The 27,961-nt window shown below is 42.8% G+C and overlaps 1 protein-coding gene and 1 long non-coding RNA gene across 10 annotated transcripts in view; one reads left to right on the top strand and one right to left on the bottom strand.

The window, feature by feature from the left end:
• PPP1R12B (protein phosphatase 1 regulatory subunit 12B) overlaps window positions 1-27,961 on the bottom strand; it is a 212,078-nt gene that overhangs the window by 4,479 nt on the left and 179,638 nt on the right. For 3 of the 7 annotated variants that reach the window (XM_060644087.3, XM_060644091.3, XM_060644093.3), the window contains 6 exons: window positions 17,337-17,353; window positions 14,192-14,342; window positions 13,189-13,293; window positions 9,677-9,730; window positions 8,407-8,457; window positions 6-3,236 (listed from right to left, as the gene is read on the bottom strand). In XM_060644087.3, coding sequence (XP_060500070.3) covers window positions 3,102-3,236; window positions 8,407-8,457; window positions 9,677-9,730; window positions 13,189-13,293; window positions 14,192-14,342; window positions 17,337-17,353 — 513 coding nt within the window. In that variant the 3' untranslated portion in view covers window positions 6-3,101. Of the gene's footprint in view, window positions 1-5; window positions 3,237-8,406; window positions 8,458-9,676; window positions 9,731-13,188; window positions 13,294-14,191; window positions 14,343-17,336; window positions 17,354-27,961 lie in introns of those variants that run through there. The other 4 variants (XM_060644089.3, XM_060644092.3, XM_060644096.3 and 1 more) reach the window with 2 other exon arrangements.
• LOC132686378 (uncharacterized) overlaps window positions 22,944-27,961 on the top strand; it is a 38,026-nt gene continuing 33,008 nt past the window's right edge. For all 3 annotated transcript variants that reach the window (XR_009613638.1, XR_014136440.1, XR_009613637.3), the window contains exon 1: window positions 22,944-23,062. This is a non-coding gene — a long non-coding RNA (uncharacterized LOC132686378). The remainder of the gene's footprint in view (window positions 23,063-27,961) is intronic.

Here is a 27,961-nt window from a genome sequence, read left to right as displayed (position 1 = left end):
GTCAGCTTTCTTAATTTCTTTTTTTCTTTCTTTCTCTTTTCTTTCTTTCTTTTAATTTACATCCAAGTTAGCAGATAGTGCAACAGTGATTTCAGGGGTAGATTCCTGAATGCCCCTTACCCATTTAGCCTATCCCCCCTCCCACAACCCCTCCAGTAACCCTCTGTTTGTTCTCCATATTTAAGAGGCTCTTATGTTTTGTCCCCGTCCCTGTTTTTATAGGATTTTGCTTCCCTTCCCTATGTTCGTCTGTTTTGTCTTTTAAAGTCCTCATATGAGTGAAGTGATATGATATTTGCCTTTCTCTGACTAATTTTGCTTCGCATAATACCCTCTCGTTCCATCTACCAGCTTTCTAATTTCTAAATTTCCAGTTTATCATAGTTTGGCGGTAAGTTATCTTGGGCAAATAAAATTATGTACATGTGTTTTCCCAAATATTACTTCATACAGCCTTCGATGAGGAATGTGTTGAAGAGGGAGAGGATATAAGGGTCTCTGAGACCTAGGGCAAGGCTAGCTGAAGGCGGACAGGGGCTCAGAAGGAGCTGTGCCCAGGCTGCTTTGCTTCTGACTACTCGGGAAGTGGGAAGGAAGTCCCACTGCTCACATCCTGTTGGAAGTAGCCTGTACTGCACACCGAAGCAAGATGATTTCCCTAGTGGATTATTAACAAAACAAAAACAAAAAACAAAAAAAGGCAGGGCCAACTCTCTGGACCACACTGTCAGTCTGGCTGAATTATCCAATCTTTCCTTCTGGTAGGGGTCGGCAAGCGTTTTCTGTAAAGGTCCAGATAATAAATATCTCAGGGTTTGCAAGCCACATGGTCTCTGCTCCAACTATTCAACTCTGCTCTTGTAGCACAAAAGTACTTATGAACATAAGGTTAAGATATAAACAAATGAGCATGGCTCAGTTCCAATGAAACTATTTTTGGACACCAAGATTTGATTCCATGTATTTTCATGTGTCGTGAAATATTATCCTTTTTCTTTTTTCCTCCAAGTGTTTGTATGGCTCACGGGCATACTGATGGGCCACAGTCTGCTGACCTGTTACAGAAGGCCATATACTATGTAACAGTTTCTTTAAGCGGTGAAAGCTTTTGGGAGGTAAATGGCCGTTTGGAAGTGAACCTCCACCAGGGAAGTCAAGAGTGCTGAGGAAGCAGAATGTCCTTCATCCTTTAGGCTGCAATGGTGGGGCCACACTGTCGTTGTTTAATAGACTCTTGCACTGTTTAGGCCATATGCTTAACAAATGGCTAAAACTCTGTGCCAAATATGCAGACAGCTAATGTCACAGTGGCTGAGGGCTTGGGTTCTGAAACTGACATATTTGGTTTGAATTTTGGTTCTACCACTTACTCTTTGAGTGACCCTGGGCAGGTTATTCAAACTATAACTCGTTTTTCCCCCATATGTAAAATGATTGTTCTGGGGAATAAGTGAGAAAAAGCATATAAAGTGCTATGCATGGGCCTTAACAAATGACAAATGTTAACTTTACTCACTGCTGAAAGCACAAGATCTAGTTTTGCCCTATATCCTATACTATCTTGCACAAAGAAGGAACTAAAAATAACTGGGACATCTTCTGTGGGTCCCTTGTTCACCCCCATCAAATTTTCCCATAATCCTGAGGCTTATCTTAAAGCATGGAGTTTGGACCTTACAGGGCACTCAGTAAGTAGGGTAACTAAGCCGCTTGGTGTGCCAGGCCGTGGTATCCCTGCCCTTTCAATTTTCTTTCTGTGTGTGACAGCAGCTACAGCAGGATATTAGCCCAGCCCTTATGGCAGTTTGGGTGCTGCAGATCTAGTGGGTATTAGTTGCCAGCTACTGACCCTGAAGGCACAAGCGAATAGGCAGAGAAAAGAACAGGCGTTGGTCAGGACTAATTAGACTGTTGCTGAAAATTAAAAACTCATGTCAGGGAGTGAAACTGCTCAGCAGTGGTGACCCATCATACCATCGTTGGGTAGGAAAACAAGTGATCTGTGAGCTTGTCTTTCAGACCGACATCCAGAGAAAGGCTCCAGTTTACCAAACAAATTTTTTTGGTTCTCGGTTGAAAATAAATCCCCACTCTCTGCTCCACTGACTGTCATCAACTTTGCAAAGCTACCCCCATTAGGGAAGGTCTCACTGTGTGAGGGTCTCATTTATAAAAGCTGTGTTCTGCCTCACAGCCCACACACTGGCTAGGGGTGGGGTTGAGGGACACATCCCTAAGGCACCGAGATTTGTGGCAGGGATCAGAGTGCTGCCTCCCGAGAGGGGGAAGAAAGCAAAGATTATTGCAGAAGGGAGGCAAAGAATGCCTAACCAGTTCTACTCAAATGGTGGGATGGGCGGTGATTTTGCTGGTCATGGAGCTCTAGCCTTCAGTGCTAGTCGTCCCCATCCAGCGTGCTGTCAGATGCGAAGACTTAGTTCTGTCTGTTATCCAAAGGGCCATTTTCAATCCTGGTTTCACAAAAGAATCAACAGTGGAGGCTTGAAAAAATATTGATGCCTGGGTCTCAACCTGGACCGCTGATTTTTGGGGGTGTGGGGGTGGTGGGCCCAGACACTACATACAGCAAAAGCTCCCAGCCCAGGTTGAGAGCGCCTGCCTTTGCTTACCCCAGGCCCAGCTACATTTGGGAGTCTAGGACCAACCCCAACTGCTCTAGTGATCAGGTTGCACTTGGGCTGCTGCTGAGAAAGTTCAATCTCAATTTGGCAATGACCCCACCAAAGAAATCTGTATATACACACAGGTACGTGCATACGTATGTGTGTATCTATGTGTAGCCAAGTAAGCGAATCCATATTCAGTCTCCAGGGGAGGAAAAGGTGATGTGGTGATCTTACCAAAAGGACCACCAGCCCGGGCAAGGTTTCCCCCACTGCCTCCCTTGACCTCAGCTATTATGTCCCACTCTGTTTCTCAGTCCTGGCTCTTTCCATTTCCAGATGACCGACCTTTATAGGCACTCGCATATGGCGGCTTGGATGGAGGGGGATGAGCACAGGGATTCTGGGCCCAACAAGAAGACTGAACGTGCCTGGAGTGGTGGAGGAGGAAAGTGAGGTGGAGAAGAGGGGCAAGAACTAGAGCTCCTGGGTTTCCGAGGACTCGACGGACTCCGAGAGTCGGGCCACAACTCGGGTCAGGGCCCTGTTCTCAGCCTGCAGTTGCTCGTTCATCTGCTTCAAGGTTTGAATCTGTTTTAGCTGGTGGAGGTTCTGTAGAGTGAAACATGGAGGGGGACAGACACACAAGAGAGAGAGAGAGAGAGACAAGACAGACCAGAGGAGATAAAAGTAGGACAAAGAAATCACGTGACTTTTTGTTTTTGTTTTTAGTTGGCATGCAAGAAAGGAAATGAGAAAGGCAGGAGTAATGGTGGGGGTGGGAGGAGGGATCATGGAGAGAAGCACCAACGAGGGGGGAGAGCCGGGCCTATGATTCCTGGCTAAGGTCTCACTATGTTGAAGATCAGCCATCTGAATACAACCACCAGGCTCTCAAATAGCACATCTGGATGGCTTTTGAGAAGGACAGCCCACCATGTGGCTTGGGGCCTTCTGAACAGGTTTAACATGGCTGAGCCATAGCCTTGGGGCCCCTTCTTCATCATCATTGGGACCTGGAGTTCAGGACTCGGTGTGTCCCCAAATCCAGCTACTGCCCTTTTCTTTCTCCCTCCTCTTATCTTGGCCCCCTACTCCTACTGGTTCTCTTTCTGGGTCCTTCTCTTACCTCATTTATTTTTTAATTTAAGAAATAAAACAAGGAAAATAAAAGAGGGGCTGTTGTTCAAGAGTTTTCTGTACAAGGCATGTACTGTTTAGGAGGGTGAAGTGGCACATACCAAGATAAACCGGCAGCTGTCAGGTGGTCCTCTAACCTGTTTTGTGGGATGCTTCACTAACCCTGCTAGCTCTCCACTGCAGTCTGGAAGCTTGTTCCAGGACCCAAGAACTGCCAACCCACCTTTGACCTGCCGTACGACTACCTGCAACACGAAATTCACAGCTAACTGTGCTCTCTTTGTCCCAGTTCATGAAGAGGCTGGGAGCTGCTTCAAAGTGTTCACGTACAGATTCATCCTCTGAAAATCACAGCCGTGCACAAAAGTTGGAGAAATCACAAATGCCCACGATAACGGAATTGGTTGGACTGATGTACTAGTCCAGACCTCACTATTTGTAAGTGTTGCAAATGGAACAGAACAACCAGCCCCCAGATATTTTTCCTAACACCTCGTATCCTCTAAAGGACCTAAAGACTGCAATAAATGGCATTATATCACAGGCCTGCTTACTGTCACTTGTCCTTTCCTAAGTGGTCATCTGGACTGACCCTGTAACTGAGACCATCAACTCTTTGGGAGGAGGAAAATGATTTCATTATGCAAATGGAGCTTCACAGAGGAAGGTGAAAAATCCTGTGGGTTACAGTGACTACGAACCAGAGAGACGTCTCTCGTACCCACACAGATGTGAAGGACAGAAATGAAGGATTAGTGGAGTTATAGTTGGAAGTGAAGAAGCAAGAAAATGAAAGGTAGCATGAAGGGGAAAAAACAGTGAAAAGGAAAAACAAGCAGAGACAAACTGCTCAATAGCTCTTTCCCCAAAGAGGGAGAATGAGCGCCTTGGAAAAAAGGCTGAGCAGCCAAACACTTCCAGGTGGCCATTGAAGGGCAGGGACCAAGCAATGCTCTTTACCCTCTGCAAGCATCTCGGCCACGAAGAGGACTGAGATCAGAGGAGATCATGGTGCAGCATATGGAAATATTTAAAGAAATGGGCAGGGACCAAACATAAGAACCAATGGAAAGTCCCTGGCTCTCACCCTTCTTTGGTGTTGACATTGGACCAAAGCTTTCAACGTAATCATTGTCATTATATAAAGTGGTCCTTGCCTCCTAGGGAATAATATTAAAGACATAAACTATGAAAAGTATTCAATCTAACATGTGAGTACAAGCAGATCGAGGTGGAAGGATTTGGAAGTTATCAGCATGAGGGAGAGAGGCAGGAAACAATCTTGTGGAATGTTCCATAGGAAAGAGTACTGAAAACAAGGCACGGCAAGTAGGAGGGAAGGGCAGGGCACAGAGCAGGGTGGGCAAGGGCAGGATCAGCTAGTGATATTTCTAGAGTGAGTAAAAATAAAAATTCCAAGACCAATCTAAAAGGGCAGTGGCTGCTGGGCCCCTCATGCAAGGACCTGGGAAAGGGAAGAGAAGGTCTGGAAAGGAGGCTGATGCTGAATGGAGGATGCAGTAGAAAAGTCCTCGGGTCAGATGTGGGCAAGACCAAGTGCAGCCTAGCACAGCTCACGCTGACATGCACGCCTGTCAGAGGCTGGCATATAATCCTACTCCATTCCAGGATCTGAGTGGAGTTTGTCCTGGGAAGAATTCATAAATACTTACCTTTCAAGTACGGCCAGAAAGGCACAACCCGTGTCACAAGCACAGAGCCTCACATACACCTGGATGAGCCCCTCTCATGGTTCATTTCACCTGGCCTTTGTACTTTATTTGCCAGAGTCACAAAAACAGGCACCAGAGTCACTTTCTGTCCTCGAGCACCTACTTTATCTTCAGGGTTCACTGGAGGTCAACTCTCAACCTGCTCCCTACTGATTGCTCCAAGAGGTTTGAGCATCTGTATGAACCAAATATGCAACAGGCATGGGGTCTAACTGGTCCTTAGTTCTACTGGGCCCCGGATTCGACAAGACAGTTACCTGTGCTGTTGCCTGACTACCTAGAACACACAGATTTTGCCCACTGATCACTCCCAAGATGTTGATTACCATAAACTGTAGCCTGGATGAAGAAGGACTTGAAGGCTAACCAAGCAGCTTCTTAGACTCCTTTAAGGCCAGTGATATCGATTTTATGATGTCTGTATCTATATATCTGAAGTTTTTGCCTATCTGAAGGTACAAACACAAGCATCCTGAAATTGGTGCTGACTGCGAGGCTTGTATGTCCCTCCCCTTTTGTCCTCTAGGGGGAGCTGGACGATTTGTAAACCTGGTATTAGGCTTTGATGTAAGCAAAGGGTATTTAGGGGCTTTAGAACTTGCAGGTGTTTCTTCATTTGACTTTGCAATTGGTAATAAAGAATAATGGAAACTGACTGGGTCGATTTTTTTAACTAAAAAAACAAACAAAAAGCAGTTTCAAATTGGTGTACCTATTGGCCTGAGGTCTAAATAATCAGGATCTGGTTCCACTTGATGATTTAAACTGAATTTGAAGCTGGCTGGCAAGTAACTCATGGCTGAGAGTGCCAACACTTTCTTTCTTTCTCTCTCTTCCTTCCTTTTTTTTTTTTTTCAAATGTAGGCTTCATGCCCAGTGTGGAGCCCAATGTGGGGCTTCAACTCACGACCCTGAGATCAAGACTTGAGCTGAGATCAAGAGTAGGACGCTTACTCGACTGAGCCACCTGGGCACCCTGGGAGCAAACACTTTCATGTATTATGATCTCTACTGAGGAAAGAAAGGAACTTGTGGCCTAGTTTAGGAAATCATAGCCTGATAGGATAGGGAGAGAGAAATACATAAGCCTGTCTCAACCCATAGGACTGAGAGCAAACAGAACCACTGAAGGGGCTCTCATACTTGGCAATTAGAATTGGAATGGAGATAAGGAAGGGCCTCCACTGCCCCAATTTGGGACTTTCTGGGTCTTTGTGTGTGGGCCTGGGTGGATGTGGTGCAGAGTTCTGTGACTAGTGGGTATGGGCTGGTTTTGGGCTCCTGGGTACTCATTAGAAGGCACCAGCTTTGGCCTCGTTTACATGTTCCTGCTCAGCACTTAGGCTATTCTTTAATGAGTACCACTGACAGCTGCTTAATAGCAGAGTACAGATGGCATAGCTCAAGGGGTTTCAAAAATGGTGGAGCCCCCAGTGCAACCAAGAGCTGTGGACATTCGTTCATCAAGAACTGTTTAGCTCTACTAACATACTGCTCTAGATGGGAGAGAATACTTATGTGTGGTAGGTGAGGTAAGTCTGGAAAAAGCAGAAGATGGAGAAGCTAATGGTGTTGGATCATCCTGTTTTTATCATCTCAGGAGAATCAATCATTTCTTATTTAAGTGCCACTTTTTGGAGATATAAGTAGGTATTGTTTGAAATTCTATGTGAATGTGATCAGTTATAGCCTTGGGATGGTAACAACAGAACTCAAGGGCAAGGCTTGCCACATCTCCTTCATTCTGGAATTATAAAGAGTTACAGGACTATCGGCACTGCATCGCGTGTAAACTTTTACCTTGTCAGGTCCTGAGAAGTTTTCAGTAAATAATCAACTTTTTTGGACACTGGAATAATAAACGTCTCTCCTAAAGCGCTCCAATTGCATATTAGGGATGCTTGCTCACAGAAAGGGATTTGGGGCTCTGTCTCATTATCACCCCAGTGCTTCTGGTTCCCAGGTTAGAAAAAAACAACCAAATAAACCCCTGTGTTTCACCAGATGAATGCTTTGTATCACACGTCATAAAGTAAGATCCTTGAAGGAAAAAAAAAAAAAAAAAAGCCAAGCAAGCGCTAGGTGATTATGGGCATGTGGCATCACGCCCCGCAGGGCTCAGATGCTCCCAAATCATAGCCAGGTGGCTACCCCGAGCAGCTCTATATTCCCTGCTGCTCTACATCCCCTTTTCAAGGCAGCGAATTGACTCTTCTGGGTAGGTTACCAGTTCTTAGCACTCAAAACTGCCTATGATGGCAGTTGCTCGTTAAAGTGGCTAGTGGAGATGATGGTCACTGTAGGTCATGGCAAAGAGAGAGAGGAAAGCAGTGAGCCATGAAGTGTCGCTGGTGGCATGAGCTAATTCTAGTGGGAGAATCCCGAATATTACTGAATGTTGCAGGGGAAATGGACCGGGGCAGAAGATCGACATGCAAATTAATCTGCATTCCACTGCAGAATGTCTCAAACTGTGTTCCTTCCAGCAAAGGGCTGAGACAGGGAGGGGCACCAGGCAGGAGAGTCTCTGGCCATGTTGAGCCTTCCCTAGGCACCTAGTGTGAGGCCTGGGAAGCTGGAAACCTTGTTTTAGCCTTTGTACCCAGCCCCTTGAGGGGCAAGTTATTGCTTGGAAAACCTTAGAAGTTCAACTTAATTTTGTCTCCAGCCTGCCAGACGCCTCTCCTTCAACCAAAGGCAGCACTGGCTCCCAGAAGGGCCTTGAGGTGTCCACAGTGGATGCTGCGTGAACCGAGAGAGTCTATGAAATGGCTGAGGAGAGGCGCTCGGCAACTCTACACATCGTCTCTTCTTGAGGGGGTTGAGGGGTGGCCCTATGCTCAACCACCCAGTCCTGGCAGGCACTCAGAGAAGGGGCACACAAAAGGAGAAAGGAGAGTTCTCCATACCTTCATCTCCTCCTCCATCTCGGACATTTTCCGCTCCAAGGCTCTCCTCTCCTGTTTAGAAACAACGAGACTGTTGAACATCTACTGGGCTTAGAAGGGAGTCAAAATGCTGCCTTCCAGCTGCCACATGATCAGCAGCGTCATGTCTCAGGCAAACTTCAGGCAGGAGACTAAGCACTGTCTGATCCGTGGATGAAACTACTTCACTGAGAGAAATCACACGATCTAAATCTCCCATCAGACGATTAGAAGATATACAAATGGTAGGACCAGGGTACTCAGGGCTATTCTGTGGAAGCTGAAGATTTTGTGGAATTTCAAATGACTGCAAGTGACCAAGACCCTTGCTCTCTAATAACATAAAGTCATCATTATTTTCAGCAACTCTCCCCTCAAATTCCTAAGAAACTGCTTCTACCATGATGGGGAGCAGATGGTGAGTGGGGAAGTAGCCATCATTGTCTATGAAGAAATAGCACCCCTCCCCCTAACCCATTTCTTTCCCAGCAACTGACTCCTGATTTAGCTTCGACTTGATGAAGATTCCTTGATTAGATGAGATAGCAAGGAGGTTTTGTTACAGGCCAAGGAAATAAAATATAAAACTTTGCTGCTTTCCAAATTAAACAGGAGAGATGGGAACATATTATACCCTTAGGGTCACGTCACAGCTAGGGTTCATCAATAAATCTGAGTTTTCCCAATCCAAGAATGTCAAATACTAGAAAAATATTCTGAATGCAGTCGGGAGGAGGTCAGCAATTGAACCAGAACCCCCCCACCCCCACCCTCAGAGAATGTAAAAGATTCTGCCAGCTCGTATTTCAAGTTATAAAACCTAAATCAATGGCAGAGGGTCCTGCTGAAACTTCCTTTCTGTTCAAGGCGATGGGAAGGGTAAAGAGACCTTGGTCCTGGGTCTGTACATGTGTGCTGATTTACAGTAAACCAAAATACACTGTAGGGGTGTGTGTGTGTGTGTGTGTGTCTGTCCAGTTCTGTCCGTACGCCAAACCAATGCATGAAATGACCTTCCGAGGACCCTTCTCACTCCAAGACTGTAATATGTGAAAAGTACTGACCATCTGAAGAAGCCAAAAGGACTAGCAATCAAATTGCTGTCCAGAGTCACACAAAAAGAATTTATTATCAAGCTGGGAATGGAATGTGGCAGAACTCCCGCCTTCTTAAGATGAACTTTTTCCACTGGCATGAACAACAAAGTCAGAGAAACTGAGATGAAACAGAGGGGAGAGAAACACACACGTACCCGTTTCTCCATCTCCAGCATCGACGATCGGTCAGAGGTCTTTTCTTGTTTCTGCTAGTGCAAATTGAAGGGAAACAGTGGTCACTTAGGTTGTCTCAGGGTCACTAGGAAGCCCAGTCTGGTTCGGCTTCACCATTGGGCATCCAGAAATAGATGTCAGGGCTTTGGGCTCTCACTGTGACTGAGGCCCCTAGTAAACAGATTCTGACAGATCTCTAAGCCTAACGTTATCGCCTCTCTGAAGTTTACAGGATTCCCACTGGGGAGCGGAAAGCAGCAGTAGTGTTCCTTGAAACTTAACACTGCCACAAATGCAAAGACATTACCAAAACACACACACAAACACTTGCTAGGTCTTCAACACAACTATCTTCTTATACCTCACCACCCCCTCCCTTCCTCTTTTCTGTGAGTCATCTCACGACCCAGGGGAAATGAAAAGTGGCTTTCCTTCTTTGAAAGCTAGAGACTCATGAGCTTGAGTGTCTAAGCCCTATGGCACTCTTCTTCTTCCTTTTTTTTTTTTTTTTTTTTTTAATATTTATCTATTTTTGAGAGACAGCAAACACAAGTGGGGGAAGAGGGGAGAGAGAGAGAGATAGAGAGAGAGGGAGGGAGGGAGGGAGACACAGAATCTGAAGCAGGCTCCAGGCTCCGAGCTGTCAGTGTACAGCCTGATGCAGGGCTTGAAGCCACGAACTATGACATCATGACCTGAGCCAAAGTCGGATGGAGGTTTAACCGACTGAGCCACCCAGGAAGCCCTCGCATGGCACTCTTCTAAGCAATGCCTTTGCACTCTATTCTTTCTGCTTTGGGCACTGAGGCTGTTTTTCTTTTAAAGTGGTGGTTTTCACGTGTGGGTGGGCCTCCAGGGCTTTCAAGGAGCCCACTCATGGATCCGCCCTGCTTTGAACTCCACAGTTGCACTCTTATGTGTTTTGTATATTGAGCTTCCAGGTAAGGTAAGATTTTATCTGAACAAAAGATTAGAACGTCTTATTGTTATTATTATTTCAGAACGTCTTTGACTGTCATTATAAATTTTACAGAAGTGCTAAAAGATTTAGCCACCGTAGCTAAACAGTAGAATAACTTCAGGTAGTGAGTGACTCTTAAACGAGGAATGGAAACGAACCCTTATGTTCTTTTTGGCCTTAGCATTGTAAGATTTCCTATAATTAAGAAACACAGGTGATTATTTTTATTTTGTCTAGTACTATGCACAGACAACATTTAACAAATATAGAAAGTATGCTGGTCTTCTTGCAGAAACTTCTTAGTAACTTTCAAAATACTAAGGAGTAGCTAGAACTAACAGTAAAACTCTTGCTTCCTGGCTCCTGTCCTGGGCTTTCACCTTCTGTTCTGAAGGTCATGGCCGTCTGCCTTGACACTGAATCTACTATGAAGCGGAAGGAAAAGCAAAAAGGCAAAAGTAGATGCTGGAGCTCGTTTATATCCTCGTCAGCCTGTGAAGCACAGAAGCCGTACTGATTTCACTATTTCATTTAGTCCACTTCTACAAAGAACTAGTTTCTTTCTGTTTTTTAAATCTCAACCCCCTTAGAGTTAGGGTGGAACTTTTACGTACAACGTCATGTGTGTCCATGTGGTAACTGTCTCCCTACAATGTGCGAGGCTGACAGGCCCTCCTCCTCTCTGTCCTGCCAAACGGCTCCATTTGTGGTAAACAGCAGAGACCTGGTTTGCAGCACCATTATTTCTTCCGAATTTCAATAACTTGTATTTGGCAAAACTAAGTATATTCTGACACACCCAGCAAAGCAGTTGGCTAGAAAGTAAATCGTTTTCCCCAGTGACTGGAAGGGCTGGTTTTATTTTCAGTGTCCTCTGTGCAAGTCAGTGTCAGCAGCTTGTTAGACTGCTCACTGCTCTGAAGCGCAAGCTGGTAGAAAAGCCAAGAACCCCTAAAGGTCAAGAAATATGCTGTCAGAAGAGGGCTTCTGGACAGAGTGGGGAGCCGGTAACAGTGGGTCCTCCTGTGGTTCCTCACATAACTGCTCCCCAGTTTTCTGTAAAATAGCCCCAGTAATTCCTGATCAGAAGCAGCATACAATCTGTACTAATTAATCATTGCTAATTGGTGGCACTCTTCAGAGTAAAAGTCAGTCCTAGGAATCTTCTGAGGGTGTACAGTGAATGAGACATTTTGCCCGGCTCAGTAATGTTGGGGTCAAAATACACCCTTGAGGTTTATTTAGTTCTGTCCCCCTGCCTCGTGTGTGTGTGTGTGTGTGTGTGTGTTTCCTTTTGGATGGAGACCCACTTTTCTTGTCCTACTAAACCACTTTATGCCCAGCTGTCATCTGTGCTGCAGTTGGTCTTACAAATCCCCAGCACAAGAGGCATGCTCAGCTATTATAACCAGGCAGAGGGGGTGCATCTTCCAAACTGACAGGTGGCTCACAGGCCAGGCCATTCGTTGTGCACCTGACCAAACCCTTCTCTGGAAAATGTGGGTGTCGTGGCTGTCCTGTTGAAATTCCATGCAGTTCCGTGATGCTGGCTTCCAAGTGCTGGCTTGTCCCACTCCAGAGGGATTGCAACAAGATGTTCAGAGGGCACTGAACCACCCCTGCCCCCACACCCTGCGTATCCAGTACTGTACAATCCTACCGTTTTAGTCTTTGCTTTTGGATTATATCAGAACTACGAGCCATCTCTGGTTTTCATTTATGCTTTCCCAGTAAACAGTCGGTTTTTACCTCAGTTCAGCTTTCAAAATTCTTAGTCCTGGGCATTCCAGGAGGGCAATAACTCAATAGGTTTCCTGTTAACTCAGCAATAACCCAAGATAGCACTTGTTTCAGCTTTCAGCTGCGGCGTCTGCCACACTGTTGATGAGGTTATTGCCTCCAGTGCCCTCCAGAGTGTCACCTAATTAAATCAGGCCTGGCAGTAAAAGGAAATGGTTTATCTGGTCTGTTTGCCACTAATATTCCTTATTCCTCGGCTGGAAAACACTGGTGACTCGAGGAGGTAACATATACTTTGGGACCTGGTCGCGTGTTCTAACAACACTTGTGTCCTTGATTTCTTATATGACCTATGCAAGCCACTTATTTCTCTAGGCCTAATTTGCTACCTCTCTGTACTGGGTTTAATGGTGTCTTCTTCATTCCTCTCTAGGAGGTGACTGTACATAAACTGGACTGAAACATGATGATCAAGACAGGAGACACTGTCTAGGACTAATCTTGTGATGCTGATTGATACTTTTCTACTAAGAAATCAATCAGTAGATAGTCCATAATATTAATTATTAGCATTCAGGCCATTAGGAATTGTTAGTGCAGGAATTTTCCATTTTAAGTTAAATGCTGATTGAACCCTGAAATCAAATTAGAATCTAAGAGGCTTCTGTCTCCCTGTCTCTGAGGAGGGTCAATCTTAGTTCTGTATTACTTCCCACCTCTAGCCCCCTAGGTTACTTTGCCTCCTCATACTCACCCCTGCCGCCCAATCTTTTTCTTCTTCTTCTCCCTTACCTGGGCCATCTTCTCAAGCTTGGACTTTATATCTGCTAGCTCTAGCTGGGCCTCTTGAAGTTTTGTTTTCAGTTTTTGGTTTTCGGTTAGGGCACTCTCGTAGAGCTGAGGGGAGGGAAAGAGAATCGGGTCACCTACTAGGCACGCCTCCCAGAATTAGAACCCACTCAGTTTCATCATATGAGAAACCCCCCAAACCATCACTGTGGGGCAGATGGAGAAAATCTAGGAAACAGAATACATTCAGCCAACTGGTTTCTTGCTTCGTAACACTGAAGTCCCAGGTCCCGAACACAAATACAATGGCTTCAATAATGTTAGTCTCTGGGGGAAAAATAGCCATTGTGGTTCCCCATACAAAGGGAATTATTTTTTTTAGAGCTGGCCTAGCGTGTATATTGATTTCAGTCAGGTTCTGCTTAACACAACATTAACAAAACAAACATTTCTAACAAAAATGGTTTTATTCTCTGGTATCTAAGCACTTGAAAGGGAAGGTTTTAAAGTCTGCCCTGGGTGCTAGGTACTCTTCTGCAAGAACCAAAGGAAATGAACTGTAAAGTGTTTTAAACCCCCTCCAAACCAGATTACCATGTACTATCATCAAGAAGTATTCGGTTTGGCATTCACGGGACCTCATGAAAAGCATGTGTTCGTTAATAGTACCAGAGTCTACCAAATGATTCTCTGGGGCTCAGACACACAGCATGACTTTTATTTCCCCTTTCTACAATTGTCAATCTTCACTTTTTCCTACACCTCAACATATCTGATTCTAGGCATATATTTACTGCACTAAAAACAATCACGGAGTGGTCTTTAGGAAGCTGGTGGAGAGGTGGAGCAAACCGAGAACCTGAAAGGAATTAGATGCTACTGTTTGTCATGTAAACACCTTTTCTTCTGCCTCATCAGAACTACACTCATTTTTCTACATTGGGGAAAAGGCCAAAAGGTCTGCATGTCATAACCGAAGAACAGACAAGTTGACAAGGGATCCTACTTTTTTATAATCCCTGTTGGTGTCCTCTTCCGCGCGGCTGCTCAGGCTGGCGAGGCGGGCCTCCCGTGCCTCCCGTCGGGCTCTTGCTGAAGCCCGGTCACGGTCACCGTAAGAATCGCTGCTGGTAGAGTTGCTACCTCCTGATTCCAACCTGTGGGAGACACGTTAAAGGTAAACATTGGTTTTGAGAACAAAGAAATAGGATGAAGATAATGCTTAAGGGTAGTTTAACCCCCTTTCTAAGAAGCACTTGAATGCTCTGGCTGGAAACAACGCATGTTCCTTCCCTGAACCTCCCTCCTGTTCTCGGACTTCGGGGCTAAGCTGCGACAGCTTGGAGGAGGCTGTCATTTGCCAAGAATGGAGCTTACTTGAAAAGTCGGTGGTTTGGACCCATGTGCTGGCTTAAATCTTAGAGCTTTTCAAATTAGTTTAGGGTTGAACGGCTTTCCTCAAGAGTGAGCTTTTAAAAGCAGAAGTTTCTTGGATCTCAATGGCTCTTAGAAAATGATTCCAATGAACTTTCAATGAGTCAGAAACATATGGCCCCGGAGTTCTGAGCTGGAGGGTGGATGGGGGAGGAACGGAAACGAGGGCATGGTACGTACATTTTGTGAGGTGCGCTGCAGGTTTGTTGGAATCTCAAGCATTTCAGGGTACCACCACTGTGCCCAAACAGCTGTTTTCTACCCTCCATTCTATATTCCACATTGAGACTGGTGGGCTATGATGAGGATTTCTACATCTTGCAGCAACTGAGCTCTGAGAGTGGATGGTAGTTCATTTTCAGTAGTGGTAAGTGCATGAAGGGCAGGGTCTGTCAGCTGATTATCCATTTAAGTGCACAACTATCATCCTGATTCTTCGCACTGGCTTACGTTTTTCTCAGACTCTGTTCTTGCCAAATGAAAATGTGGCACACGAGACCACTATGTACAAACCAGCCCTGCAGAGCTCTATATCCCCAAACCGGGATGGTCTGAACAGTCACGGCTGGGGAACTTCCATCTGAGGTCTCTGTCCTGTGGTAGCTATTGCCAAAGTTGGGGCTGGGGGAGCTGAAGTAAGTATTAAAAGAAGTAGACGAGCAATAAGGAGGACACAGTGGGGAGAGGCAAAGCTCCTAGTGACATTAACGATCGCTTTGTCTTACAGAGATGGTAAGCCCTACACCATTCTTCACAACTTTGTTTCTTCTTATGCTTCATTAAAAAAAAAAAAATGTAAATAGAAACCTCCTTACTGACTTTTCTGATTATAAAAGCAATACATGCTTGTAGAAAAATTTAAGTAGTACCAAAGTATCTAACATAGGAAGTGAAAGTCACTCCATAATCCTGCCTAAGAAATAGCCCACTATTAACAGTTTACTTCGTATCCGTGCAAAAGGTTAAACACATAAATATGTTACAATATATATTGCTGTAAATAAAATCACATAATACATACAGTTGTCTAACTTTCTTTCTCCTCCCTACACTGATCACTATTCCTGGAGGCATCTTACTGTGTAAGTAAACATACATCTGCCTCATTAAAAACAAAATGACTGCACAGTCTTCCACCGTACTGCTGTGTGATCATTTAATTCTCTACTGATAGACACCTAGATTATTTTGATGATGCTGTAGTGAGAAGACTGGTCTATAAATCTTAGTGCATTTGTCCATTTATTTTCTTTGGATAAAATTTTAGAAGTGAAACTCTTTAATCAAGGGGTAAGTATATTTTCCCACTTTTTATTTCTGTTTATGGCACCTTTTACTAGCAGAGATTTTAAATTTCATGTAACTAAATTTGACAATTTTTACCTGCCTGGGAGTGTCTCTCCTATATAAAGATTATAAATATTCTCTTCTACTGTTTTTGTAGTAAAATCTTTGTCTCTTAAAAACTGTAATCCATCTGGAATCTGGTTTTGTTTTTGTTTATTTGGTATGGCTTCAGGGAAGGATCTACTTTCCCAAACAGAGAGTCAATTGTCCCAATGATTACTTATTAGATAACTCTTCCCGTGCTGAACTGGAAAATCACCTGATACACAATGACTCTGGGGGGGCTACCTGCTGTGTTCCATTAATATCTTTGTTTATTCTTGAACTAGTACCTCACTGTCTTAACCATTATTTTTATAGCACATGTTGAGGTCTGTAGGGAAAGTCTCTTTTCATGAATGGCCATTAATAATGTACCAGAATTCACAAAAAAATTAACTATAGCAAAATACTATTCTGCACCAATTTTACAAAACTAATTTTCTGCTAGGTTAGATGTAAATTATTTATCTTCAGCTGGTGCCTGGTGAGAGGGTAAGCAGGAGCAGAATGCATGCAAGCTGATACATTTTGAAATACACCATTAAGGTAGAACCAGCTCAATTATCAAACAAATCAAGACTCATTTGCTCTATGCTATCCCATAAATACATCTTCTCTCAGTCTCTTCTTAATTTCCCTATCAGAGGAGCAGTGGAAAAAGAGAGATTCATACTTTTGGCTCTACAGTCTTTATTATTTTTCATTTTGTTCTTCAGGAAGATGAGTTTGGTACCCTTAGATGCTAGGTGAAAAATTACAGAGGAGCATGCCTCAAACTCTGATAGGCTTCCTTAGGATTTCAGCAATTGCAAAACTGCTCTTTAGTTCATTCAATAAATTATTACTGAGCACCATCTAGGTTCAAGGAATTGTGTTAGATCCACTATTAAATGACAGTATCTAATAATCTCAATTCAGGCATCTCCCCTGCCAGCACCATGAACTACCAGATTAGGTTAATGGCCTCTTCTCTCTGTTCCTAATACCTGTCCATACTTCTATCTTGGCCCTCATGGAAGGTGAGGATAGCATTTTATTCATGTTGTTACCCCCACACAGTGCCTGGTAGGTGCTTTAGGAAAATTAACATAGTGGAAATACACAAAATGAAGTGGAAGTAGGAGAATATGAAGGAGGAGGTGAGTTGAAAAGGCACTGCATTAACTTAGGCAGGAAATAATAAAAGTATGAACTACTTTGGTGGCTGAGGAAATGAAAAGGAAGGAAAGGATGTGAGAAATACAACTACACTATATAAAGCTAAGTTTAATTAGACATGCACTTCTCACAAGTATTAAGCATGCATATAAAATAGGGAAAGGTCTTACCTAGAAAGTCTTTCATGCTAGAGAAAGGAAGAGACAAAACAAAAACAAAACCAGCATTAGAAAGGGACTGATAATTATTATTTCCATTTATAAATGTACTTTTCAAATCAGACGTCTCAACTTCACAGTTGCAGATAGGGGTGCAATTTAAGAAAAGCAATTCAACTGACTGCACAAAAGGCTACTTAGCTCACTAGATTTGAGACTTTGGGGGAGAGCATCTTTTTTAACTGGAAGTCAGCAAACTGTCAACTGACCAAAAACTACACTGTCTACCCCTATCCACCACATGACCAGCATCCTTGTGTTCTAGGAGGGACCAATTTTCTATATGGCATTTAACCTCTCTGGATATCAATATCCATTCTATTAACTTCCTTCAGTTCACCAACCTCCAACCCTGCCCTGAGTGAATACTGCAGTCTAGAAATATTAAAACTCAGGACAGTTCCTGGCTTTATCCTACATCTCTAGTAAAAGAAGACGAGTGAGAGGGTGCAGGGAGGGGGAAATCCCATCCTAGTCTCTAGGATGTTGGTTAAAAATTGAAAAGAATAAGAGAGTACTCTGAAGTCTCAGAAGAAAGGAATTTTATAGATGCAAACTCTCAGCTTGGTTATCTATCTACGGTCACTGTAAGTAACAAGAAATGATTATGTTGATATGTCACATTTTTAAAAATCATAGATGACTGTGACACTCGTTTCCACTTTTTTTTTTTTGAGGAACTCAGGCAAATAAAAACTCAGTTGATTTGAATATATTTACTTATTTCCTCTTTGGAGGTACGGAGGAATGACCAAGTCCTCAAGCACACACAAAAGAAGGAAGAAGAGAAACAAGGGCCCGATAATCTATAAAATGAATAATAAATCAATAAATCCTTCAACTACTGAGGAGCTACTCCAAGACACTGCTTTGCTGAAGCGTTCAAGTCCCTGGAAACCACTGGTTTGTCAACCAACACAGCATGACACTGCAATATGCCACCCCCAAAGCTGTCCAGAAGTGTGGTGCAACAGCACATCTGACTAAAGAGGGACCAAACAGGTAAGCTTGCTGAAAGGTGGAATTCTCTCTCTAAATCAGAGGTTGTATTCACCAGAATTCTTTCATGTACTTTTTAAAAATGTGCACATCTCAGCCTCAATCCTAGAGATTCTCTTTCTGTAGGTCTAGAGTAGGGCCCTCATACACATATTTATTAAAAAGTCCCCCAGGTGATTCTGTTGTACAGCCCTAGTCAAGCACCATTGTACTAAATAAAGGCTTTTTAACGTGAGGATGTGCCCCATTTGAGCTGGGGAAGCCAGTAAGAAAAGTATATGGTGTCTCTTTAACGTTCTCATGCACTTGGAGTTGAGTATACGAAAACTTGCAAATCTGGAATTCAGGAATTCCCCTGTCTCATATTTATAGCTAAACTTCAGTGAGAGTCATATGCATATCCTGCACTATCAATTGCTAACTTGTCAACACTAAAGTTTTTTTCTCTTACCTGAAGCCTATTTTCAAAAAAGAAACGAAATTTTAATCCCCTCCCAAGAATTACTTAATGGATAAAAATTCTTCAAGTATGCCCAAGTAAAACTGAAATGCTGGACTGTTGGCTATGCCCACTCACCAGCTTAGTGATAAGGTCCAGCCTTTAAGGCATCTGGGTGAATTTGAATTCACATTGCAGGAAAACTGTAAATTGTGACATGCCAAAGATTCATGAATTAAGAATGGACTCCACATGAGCAATGTTAAGGGTCTATTGAATTTAAGAACTCACTGCATGCAGGGGTGCCTGGGTGGCTCAGTGGGTTAAGCATCTGACTCCTGGTTTTGGCTCAGGTCATGATCTCACAGCTTCATGGGTTCAAGCCCCATGTTGGGCTTTGCGCTGGCAGCTTGGAGCCTGCTTGGGATTCTATCTCTCTCCCCCCTCTCTGCCCCTCCACCACTCATGCCGTCTCTGTCTCTCTCAAAATAAATAAACTTAAAAAAAAAAGAACCCACTGTGTGCAGAGCACTGTAGAAGAGGCACCAAGGAGGAATAAACAGAATCAGCTGCATGACAGAGTCAGGAGAGCACCACGAACATAATAAACACGCTCGTCTGAAGCAATGTACGGAAAACATGTGAGTAAGTGCTAAGGAGATAACAGCGGTAACCAGTGGGATCCAGCTACAAAGGCTTCCAAAAAGTCACGAATTTTAAGATAAGGTTACAGAAATTCAAACACGTACATAGACACATTCTTTTTAAATTTTTTTTTTAACGTTTATTTATTTTTGAGACAGAGAGAGACAGAGCATGAACAGGGGAGGGGCAGAGAGAGAGGGAGACACAGAATCCAAAGCAGGCTCCAGGCTCTGAGCTGTCAGCACAGAGCCCGACGCAGGGCTTGAACTCACGGACGGTTAGATCATGACCTGAGCCGAAGTCGGACGCTTAACCGACTGAGCCACCCAGGCGCCTCCATACACACGTTTTAAAAAAACATGTTGTTATGGGTGGGGGGCGGGGGGGGCGGGGGTTCCTTATCTGTGATCCATGCACTTATTCCCAGTTACATCCTCAGGGCCTACAGTGCAAGAACATGATAGGTGCTCAGTAAAGACTCACTGAACTAAACTGCTAATGCTTCTGGGAAGAAGCGTGATATCGTTGGCTGCACCTGAGTTCTAATTGTTGCTCTGACATCTTACTATGTGACCTTGAGCAAGTTACCACTTACTCTTACAGTAAGAACTAAATGTGATAGTTATAAAAGGAAGTGCGTTCTTAAAATGTCAGCTTCCTCTCCTGCCCTCCCTCCCCTCCCCACCCCATTCCCTTTTTGGTTGTAAAAATACTATATTGGCTGCTGGGTTAGAGTAGAAAGTTAACTTAGGACCTCTGATGCAGGGAATTGACCAAATGAAACAATTTAGGAGACCATTTACTTTCTCTTGCTGCTTCTAGGCAGAACTGCCTCTTTCAAACTTCATTATCCATATGGGAGAATAATTATTATTAATTTTTTTTTCCTTGGGAGAACCATTTGTGTCAGTTTCTCCAAAGACATTTCACACCATCTCTTAGGTATGGAAAGAGACCTATTTACAATCCAACTGCTCTGCCTTGTGCCGTCTTTTGCTTCCTCCTACTGAAATATAAGTCTATCTTGCATGGTGTGCACTAAGGCCTGATTAACTTACTGACAAATCATGTTTCTTTATTGATTTTTTTATTCCTAAAATGTGGGACTTCACTTGAAAATGTATTAGTTTCCTCTTTGCAAATACCTAATTTGTTGGGTAGGATTTTAGTTACATTTTCAGCTTTAAGTTGGCAGGCCAGCAGTGTAGACTCTGGCAGCTGCCAGCACAGTGAAGAAACAGTGTTTCTTTTCACTAAGACAAGGACATTAGGATTTTACCAGGTATCCGTCTTAGCCATGATATATATATATTATATATATATATATACATGAGTATATATATATATAATATATATATATTATATATATATATATATGAGTATATATATATAATATATATATATATATATTATATATATATATACATGAGTATATATATGGAGCCCAATGCAGGGCTCAATCTCATATATATATATATATATATATATATATATATAATAGCCATTTATACATATATAAATGGTTAGCACGCTAACCATTTCCACTGATTTATTCCTATAAGAAGGACATGTGATTAACCTTTTTTGATTTAGAATGGTCTGGAAGCACTATGAAGCTATTTATGTCCTGTCATCACACCCAACAAAGTTCTCAGATACGTGACGGGATGGTAGGGCTGTGTGTACCCGCATGGCCTCCACTAAGGAGGCTGATACAAAAAATGAACACTTAAAAACAAAAAATCGGTTAGAGCTACCAAGCAGCCATCAGGTTTCTGCATGTGAAGAGGTAGATTCCACAGGGTTTTCAAGAGGCCTAGACTAATGTCTCCACAGATGACAGCATGTAGGGGAAGGTAATACGAAGGGTGCTCCAACCTGGGTGCTCCAACCTGTGCTTGTCCTACTTGTTCTTGTCCCCATGGGCATGCTTGCAGGACAGGTTTCCCACAGACAGCCACTTAAGAAGCTGATGAATGACACTGGTTTCTGCCTGCAAGGAGGCAGCAAATATCACAGTCTGTTGTTTATCATTGTTTTTAAGGCAGGTTAAGATTTGTGTTATCAATTGATTTTGGGGTGAACTTTAATAAACAATGTCTGGGTGATGAGTGATCCAGTAGACATGAGAGTAGACAATGTGCCTAGATCCAGATATCAGAGGAAGCAGGACAGTTTTTAAAAAATTTATTCATTTTGCATAAAAATGAGGAGGAGGGGCAGAGAGAAAGGGAGAGAGAATCCCAGACAGTTAGTGAGAATCTGCACTATTAGCATGGAGCCCAATGCAGGGCTCAATCTCATAAACCATGAGATCATGACCTGAGCCAAAATCCAAAGTTGGATACTTAACTGACTGAGCTACATATACGCCCTGAAAGTATGACTTCTTTTCCAAAAACAAAACAAAAAAAAAAAAATTATTTATTTATTTATTTATTTAGTTTTGAGAGGGAGAGACAGAGCGAGCAGGGGAGGGGCAAAGAGAGAGGTAGAGAGAGAATCCAAGCAGGCTCCGCACCGTCAACATGGAGCCCAATGTCAGGCTCGAACTCACAAACCATGACATCATGATCCGAGTTGAAACCAAGAATCGGCTGCTGAACCAACTGAGCCACCCAGGGGCCCTCCAAAAGTAGGACTTCTTAATCCTTGAGCTCTCCTCACTACTTCTGATGTTTCTCCCCCACCCCCCACCCATGCTTTTACCTGACTTTTGGAACTATCTGGAATCCTTGGGTTTTTTTAAATTATTGTTTTCAAGGGCTACCTTAGCTATGTCCTGGGAAGGTCAACCCAACCAATTACAGGAGAATATATAAACCTCATGAATGGAGATGTGGATGCAGTAAGAGGTAGCGTATTACCATAACACAGTATCATTTCAAAGAAGGAAGACAACTGGGATTTCTAAAGACGATGGTTTTCTCTTTGTAATAGAAATTAGCTCGAGTGTTCCTATAGGGCTGAAAGGCAAGCCAGCTTAAAAGTATACAGGATTTAGAGCTCAATCCCCCAGCTTCTGATAAAATGACTTAGGTTTTTAGGTCATACTTTCTCATTTTCACTGGTGGAATACCTCTAGAAACTATTGCTTTGCTTGGCTTCTTGGTATTCTAGATAATCTGGTATCTGATTAAAAACAACAACAACAACAACAACACTAGTTAGATTTAGGGAGAGAAAAGTTTGGGTTTCTTGGGTGAAAGGAACAGAGTTGCTGAACTGGTGGAGACTTAACTTCAATTTTCCCTCTTTATCCTGCTGTCAATCAAACTAAGCACAGTTCACTGTTACCCTGACACTGCTTCTCATTCTAAAAGGCTGACTGCCATCCCTGCAGGGAGTCTAGTGAGTGAATGGGGAGAGCGGGAGACAAGATAGAGTGGGAGTTTGCCTAAGTGGCCTCAGGGGAACAGTGAGCCAGGAAGTGACATCATAAGAGGTGAGCAGAACACAGGCTAGGGAAATGAACAGTGAAGGTTCTCCCAGAGAAGATTCTAAGTCAGCCTACTGGGCAGCAAATAAGGAGAGGTCCTACAACACAGGGCTCAGGGACCCCGGCCAAATCTAGGATCTTTTGGAAGCTAGGAATGTGAGTTCCTCTTACCTGTGTTCTGGGAATAGCCCTATTTTTCTCTGTAGGCTCTTTTAAAAACAGAACAGTTACTCTTGTTCTATTCTTTCAATAGGGTCTAAAGAGCTTATCTGTACATGACGACACCATATATTTTAGAGAAAGCATGAGTTTTCTATCCTATTTGCAGGTTAACACATACATATATTATGTCACATGCTCTAGTCAGGAAGTCTTAGAAGGAACTTCTCTAAGTATTTTAGTTAAAGATTGTTGCTCTACCTTCTTTCTACTGAAGACAAATGAGTGATGGCCATTAAGGCGGTATTCTTCAGTGTGTCTGAACTAGATAAAAACTGTTCACAGAAGAAATTACTTTCACAGCTTTTATGGCTCAACTGGGGGCATTAGATATTGTGAATGAGACCCTGGAGCGGAAGAGACTAAAAGTTGCTCAGAAACCAGTATGAATACAGAAAACAGAGACAAAAAGAATGATTAGCTAGATAGACCATAGTTTTTAAAAAATGCTCTAAAACCAAGAAGCAGGCTCTCTCCTTTCATGCCTCATGAAATTCTCCCACAGTAATCTCATTGGTTGGGACCTGTTTCTAATAAAAGAACAGAGTGAAGATCGCCAATAATTCAGATGGCAATCCTGGAAAGGGACAGGAACCAGGCCGGTTTTGATTTGTGAAATGTGTAGGGCTCTCAAAACACCAGAGACTGGCTTAGAAAAATCCCACAAAAGCTTTTAACTTGAAAGTTATCGGGAGTTCAGGAAGGCACATAATTAAAACCAAAACTCCTTTGACCAAGTTTAAAATAAAATTGTGGCTCTGGAAAGCTGGGCCCAAGGGAAAGGAATGAGACCAAGTCACATGTCCGCTGCCAAGACTGAAACGGGTTTAACTTATGTTCTTTTGGAGTTAGGGCCTGACCCCACAGTGATGGGAAAAAATCTCCTATTTACATTTTCCCTGAAAGGGACTAAGCAGAAAGAACATTTTATATCATGTTCTCGTGCACTAGCTGAGCCAGGGGAAACAATCTGAGCTATTCTGGGATGGCCTACAGAGAACCAGCCTTTCCCTTCGGTGTTCTCAGATTAATGACTGATGATGAACAAGTCAAGGATGGGAGTGTGGCTGCAACATGGACCTTTCAGATTTGTAGGGCTACTGCACATCTATTCATTATCTGAACTAATTGCAAAGTAATGTAATTCTATAACTTCTTGAGTTTAAGGATCATTCTGGTTTCCTACATACGCCTAGGAGAGACACAAAGCTTTTTTTAAGCTTTCTACCTTAAGGGAAGAATATAACCTTTATAACTCAAACAGATAGAGTTCTTGAGAAACTTGAGAGTCTCCTGGTATCCAATTTTGAAAGGGATCTTTCTGAGTCTCTGTTGTTTCTGAGTCTCTATTTGGAGATCCTGCTTAATTTGGAAATACAAAAGGGGGTGGAATAAAATTTTTCAAGATTTACATACAGATGCGATAGTAGAGGTCAGTGATGGGGAGGTCTGTATCAGGTTTTATTCCTCCACATCAAAAAAACCCGAATAATTCCTTAATATCATCAAATATTTCAATTGCATTAGATTTCTATTGCTGCTGTGACAAATATAATAAATATAGTGGCTCAAAACATCCGTTTATTGTCTCACAGGTTTTGTATGTCAGAAGTCCAGCACTGCTCTACTGGGGAACCCTGCACTGCTCAGGTTCTCCCCAGACAGAAATCAAGGTGTCTGCTGGATGGATTCTGATCTGGAGGCTCTGGGGAAGAGTCTGCTTTTAAGATCGTTCAGGGTGTTGGCAGAATCCAGTTTCTTGTGGCTGTAGGTCTTAGATCTCCGTTTTCTTGCTGGCTGTCAGCGGGTGGCTGCTCACTGCTCCTAGAGGGGCCCACATTCCTTCCCATGTGGTCCCTTCCGTCTTCAGGCCAACAGCGGCACACTGAGTCCTTTCCACACTTCAAATTTCCCTGGCTTCCCCTTCTGTCATCAACCAAGAAAGCTCTCTGCTTTTAAGGGGTCATGTGATTAGATCAGGCCCACCTAGAAAATATCTCCCTGTCTTTAGGTCGATTGTGTCACATAACATAATCATAGGAGAACTACCTCACCATATTTATGGACTTTGGAGATTAGGCCAGGACCCTGCTGGGGAGTCATTTTAGAACTCCAACTACCACAAGGACCCCCTTTAAAAAAAAACATGGTTTTATAGTTTATAACTTCTTCAAAGTAAGAAATGTCAAGAGTATATGGCCAATTAACTACAGCTGGGTGATCATATGCATTCACAGTTAGAATAATGCTGAAAGCACAGACTTATGCTGGAGAAAAGTGTGCATCTGTGTATGCAGCTGTGTGTTAGAGTATACTTCCAAGCAAAATTTAGATTTTAAAAATATTAAATTACATATAACTTTATCATATTATGCTCCTCGATTTATCTTTCCCAATTACTTAATACATAGGGAACAAAATGAACAAGAAATACAGTACTTAACATTCAGTTTATATCATAAATATCTCTGAAAAAATATTATTGCCAGACTGTGACTATCCAATGTAATCTTGCATGTAGAATTGAGATGATGTAATGCCACCTCATGTTACTCTAGTACATCTCACTTTGTTTCAAAAGATAAATCACTGTTTACTAAATTATAGAAATAGATATCTTTGTTAAATCTATAGATCACGCTACCTAACTATTATTGGAATTTTACAGTTCTTAGTATCTTTCTTTTTATTTAGTTTTGAGAGAGAAAGAGAGAGCATGCACACATATGCATGTACAGCAGAGGAGTGGCAGAGGGACACAGGGAGAGAGAAAATCCTAAGCATGCTCCACTCTGAAAGAGTGGAGCCCGACATGGGGCTCAGTTGCATGAACCATGAGATCATGACCTGCACTGAAATCAAGAGTCAGATGCTTAACTGACTGAACCACCCAGGTGCTCCTGTAGTTCTGCTTTTCTGCAGGCCTATACCTTTTCTTTGTCGATATTCCTAGCTATTGAAGAATTTCTAGATTTTTTGGAACTCACAAATCACACTTATTATGGAAGGAAATTTATGAATATACTAAGGCCTCTCTAAAATATCCAGGGCAAGCCATCTTATTTTTAAGATAATTCATAAACTGTTATGATCCAAGAATATGTCTGAAGGCTCAGGCCCCTTCTCTATCTAGCCTTTCACATGCTGCACACCACATATGATGAAAATGAGAATGAGTAGCTCTAAAACTTGTGACTCTAGCACGTGGGCCACATATCTCACATTTAACACATATTTTTCCTTTCCCCATAGCTCAAGTTTTAGGTCCGTACTGCTGAGCACAGCCACCTGAAACTATGGCAGCCCATGAAATACGTTCAGATGATTTTAAAAAACCAGGCTTAGAGAACACATGAGAAGAGATGCCTGATCATCGCCCTCCCCCCCCCCCCCGCCAATATTGTTAGGTATTGCATGTAATAAGTCATAAATTTAGAAGCCTCTAAGTCAGTTTCCAGCTCTCAGCCTACTCCTCTGTTAAAGTTCTTCAACAGATGCTGTTACTGACCACCACTACACTTCTTTTGGGCATTAAGGTTTCCATTCCCAAAGCCTGGGAAGAGATGGATTTTTTTTTTTTTTTTTTTTTTTTTTTTTTACATGGTATACATCGTTGTGTAGCGTGCCTGTTTAGGTAGCAGTTATTTTAAATTTGGTGAATCAAAACCTTTGCAAAGGGGTTAGTGAGGCTCTCCATACCTCACATTTCAAGAGGAAATAAATACTTGGGAAACTAAATAACAATAAGGCAAAACTTTTTACTTCTAAGTAGGTCCCACACAAGGTCAGGGACTTTCTTCGTTCTTAGCCTTTTCTCTTTCTGTCCCCACAGAAGCTCAATTTTAACTCCCATACTTTAGAGCTATAGATACATGAGCAAATTGAAATAAACAGATATCTGAATTGTCTTGGGAAGACCTATGGTTGGCCTTCATTGCAGAAATGGGGATTTCTAGTATGTGTCCTCTGACTCCTTTCCAAGTGGCCAAATGGGGTAGGAACAGAGAGATCAAATGTTAATTAGGCAGTAGTGTCCATTCCTTATATTTATATTAAGTGTCTTTGTGTGCCCAGCTCTGTGAGCGATACTTAGAGGAATAATATGGATATTTGCAAGGGCACCTGGATGGCCCAGTTGGCTAAGCATCCAATTTTTGATTTCAGCTTAGGTCTTGATCTCATGGTTCGTGAGATCAAGCCCTACATCACGCTCCACGCTGAAAGAGTGGAGCCTACTTGGGATTCTCTCTCTCTCCCTCTCTCTCTGCCCCTCCCTTGCTTGCATTCTCTAAACAAACAACTAAGCAGACTTAAAAAAAATTTAAAAATGGGTATTTGCAGAATCTAAGACATGGCTCTCTGATTTCAAAGAGCCTTCTTTGAGGAGGAAAGATAAGTATATCCATAAAACAATGATGGTGATGCAAGAAAGCGATCCAACACTAGACTTCCTGCTACATATGGCAAATAAAAAAGTAGGCAGAAAAGAGAGAAACCAGTACTGACTAGAAATATTCAGCAAGGCTTCATGAAAAGAACAGGCCTAACGAGGTGGTCATGAAGACAGACGCTATCATGAGTGATTTATAAGATGGGACCTTGTTAGGGTCACAGTTATCGCAAAGTGCTACCGGAAGCTCTAGAAGATAAAGAACTGAAGCTTTTCTTGATTCTGCCACTAAATTTGACATTTTATACCCCTCATATGGATTTTAGGTCTTCAGATGCATAAGATTCTTTGGATTTATGGGGCTAAATTTTGCTCCCAGAGCAAAACAAGTATTTTACAATGAAGAAATTTGGGAGAGGGGATATATTTGCAATTTGTTTGATTTT

Source organism: Panthera onca, chromosome F1 (genome assembly GCF_046562875.1).
Source record: "Panthera onca isolate mPanOnc1 chromosome F1, mPanOnc1 haplotype 2, whole genome shotgun sequence".
Classification (NCBI taxonomy): domain Eukaryota; kingdom Metazoa; phylum Chordata; class Mammalia; order Carnivora; family Felidae; genus Panthera; species Panthera onca.
Note: the sequence above shows the minus strand (reverse complement) of the source record. Positions and strands in the feature narration are given on the sequence as shown.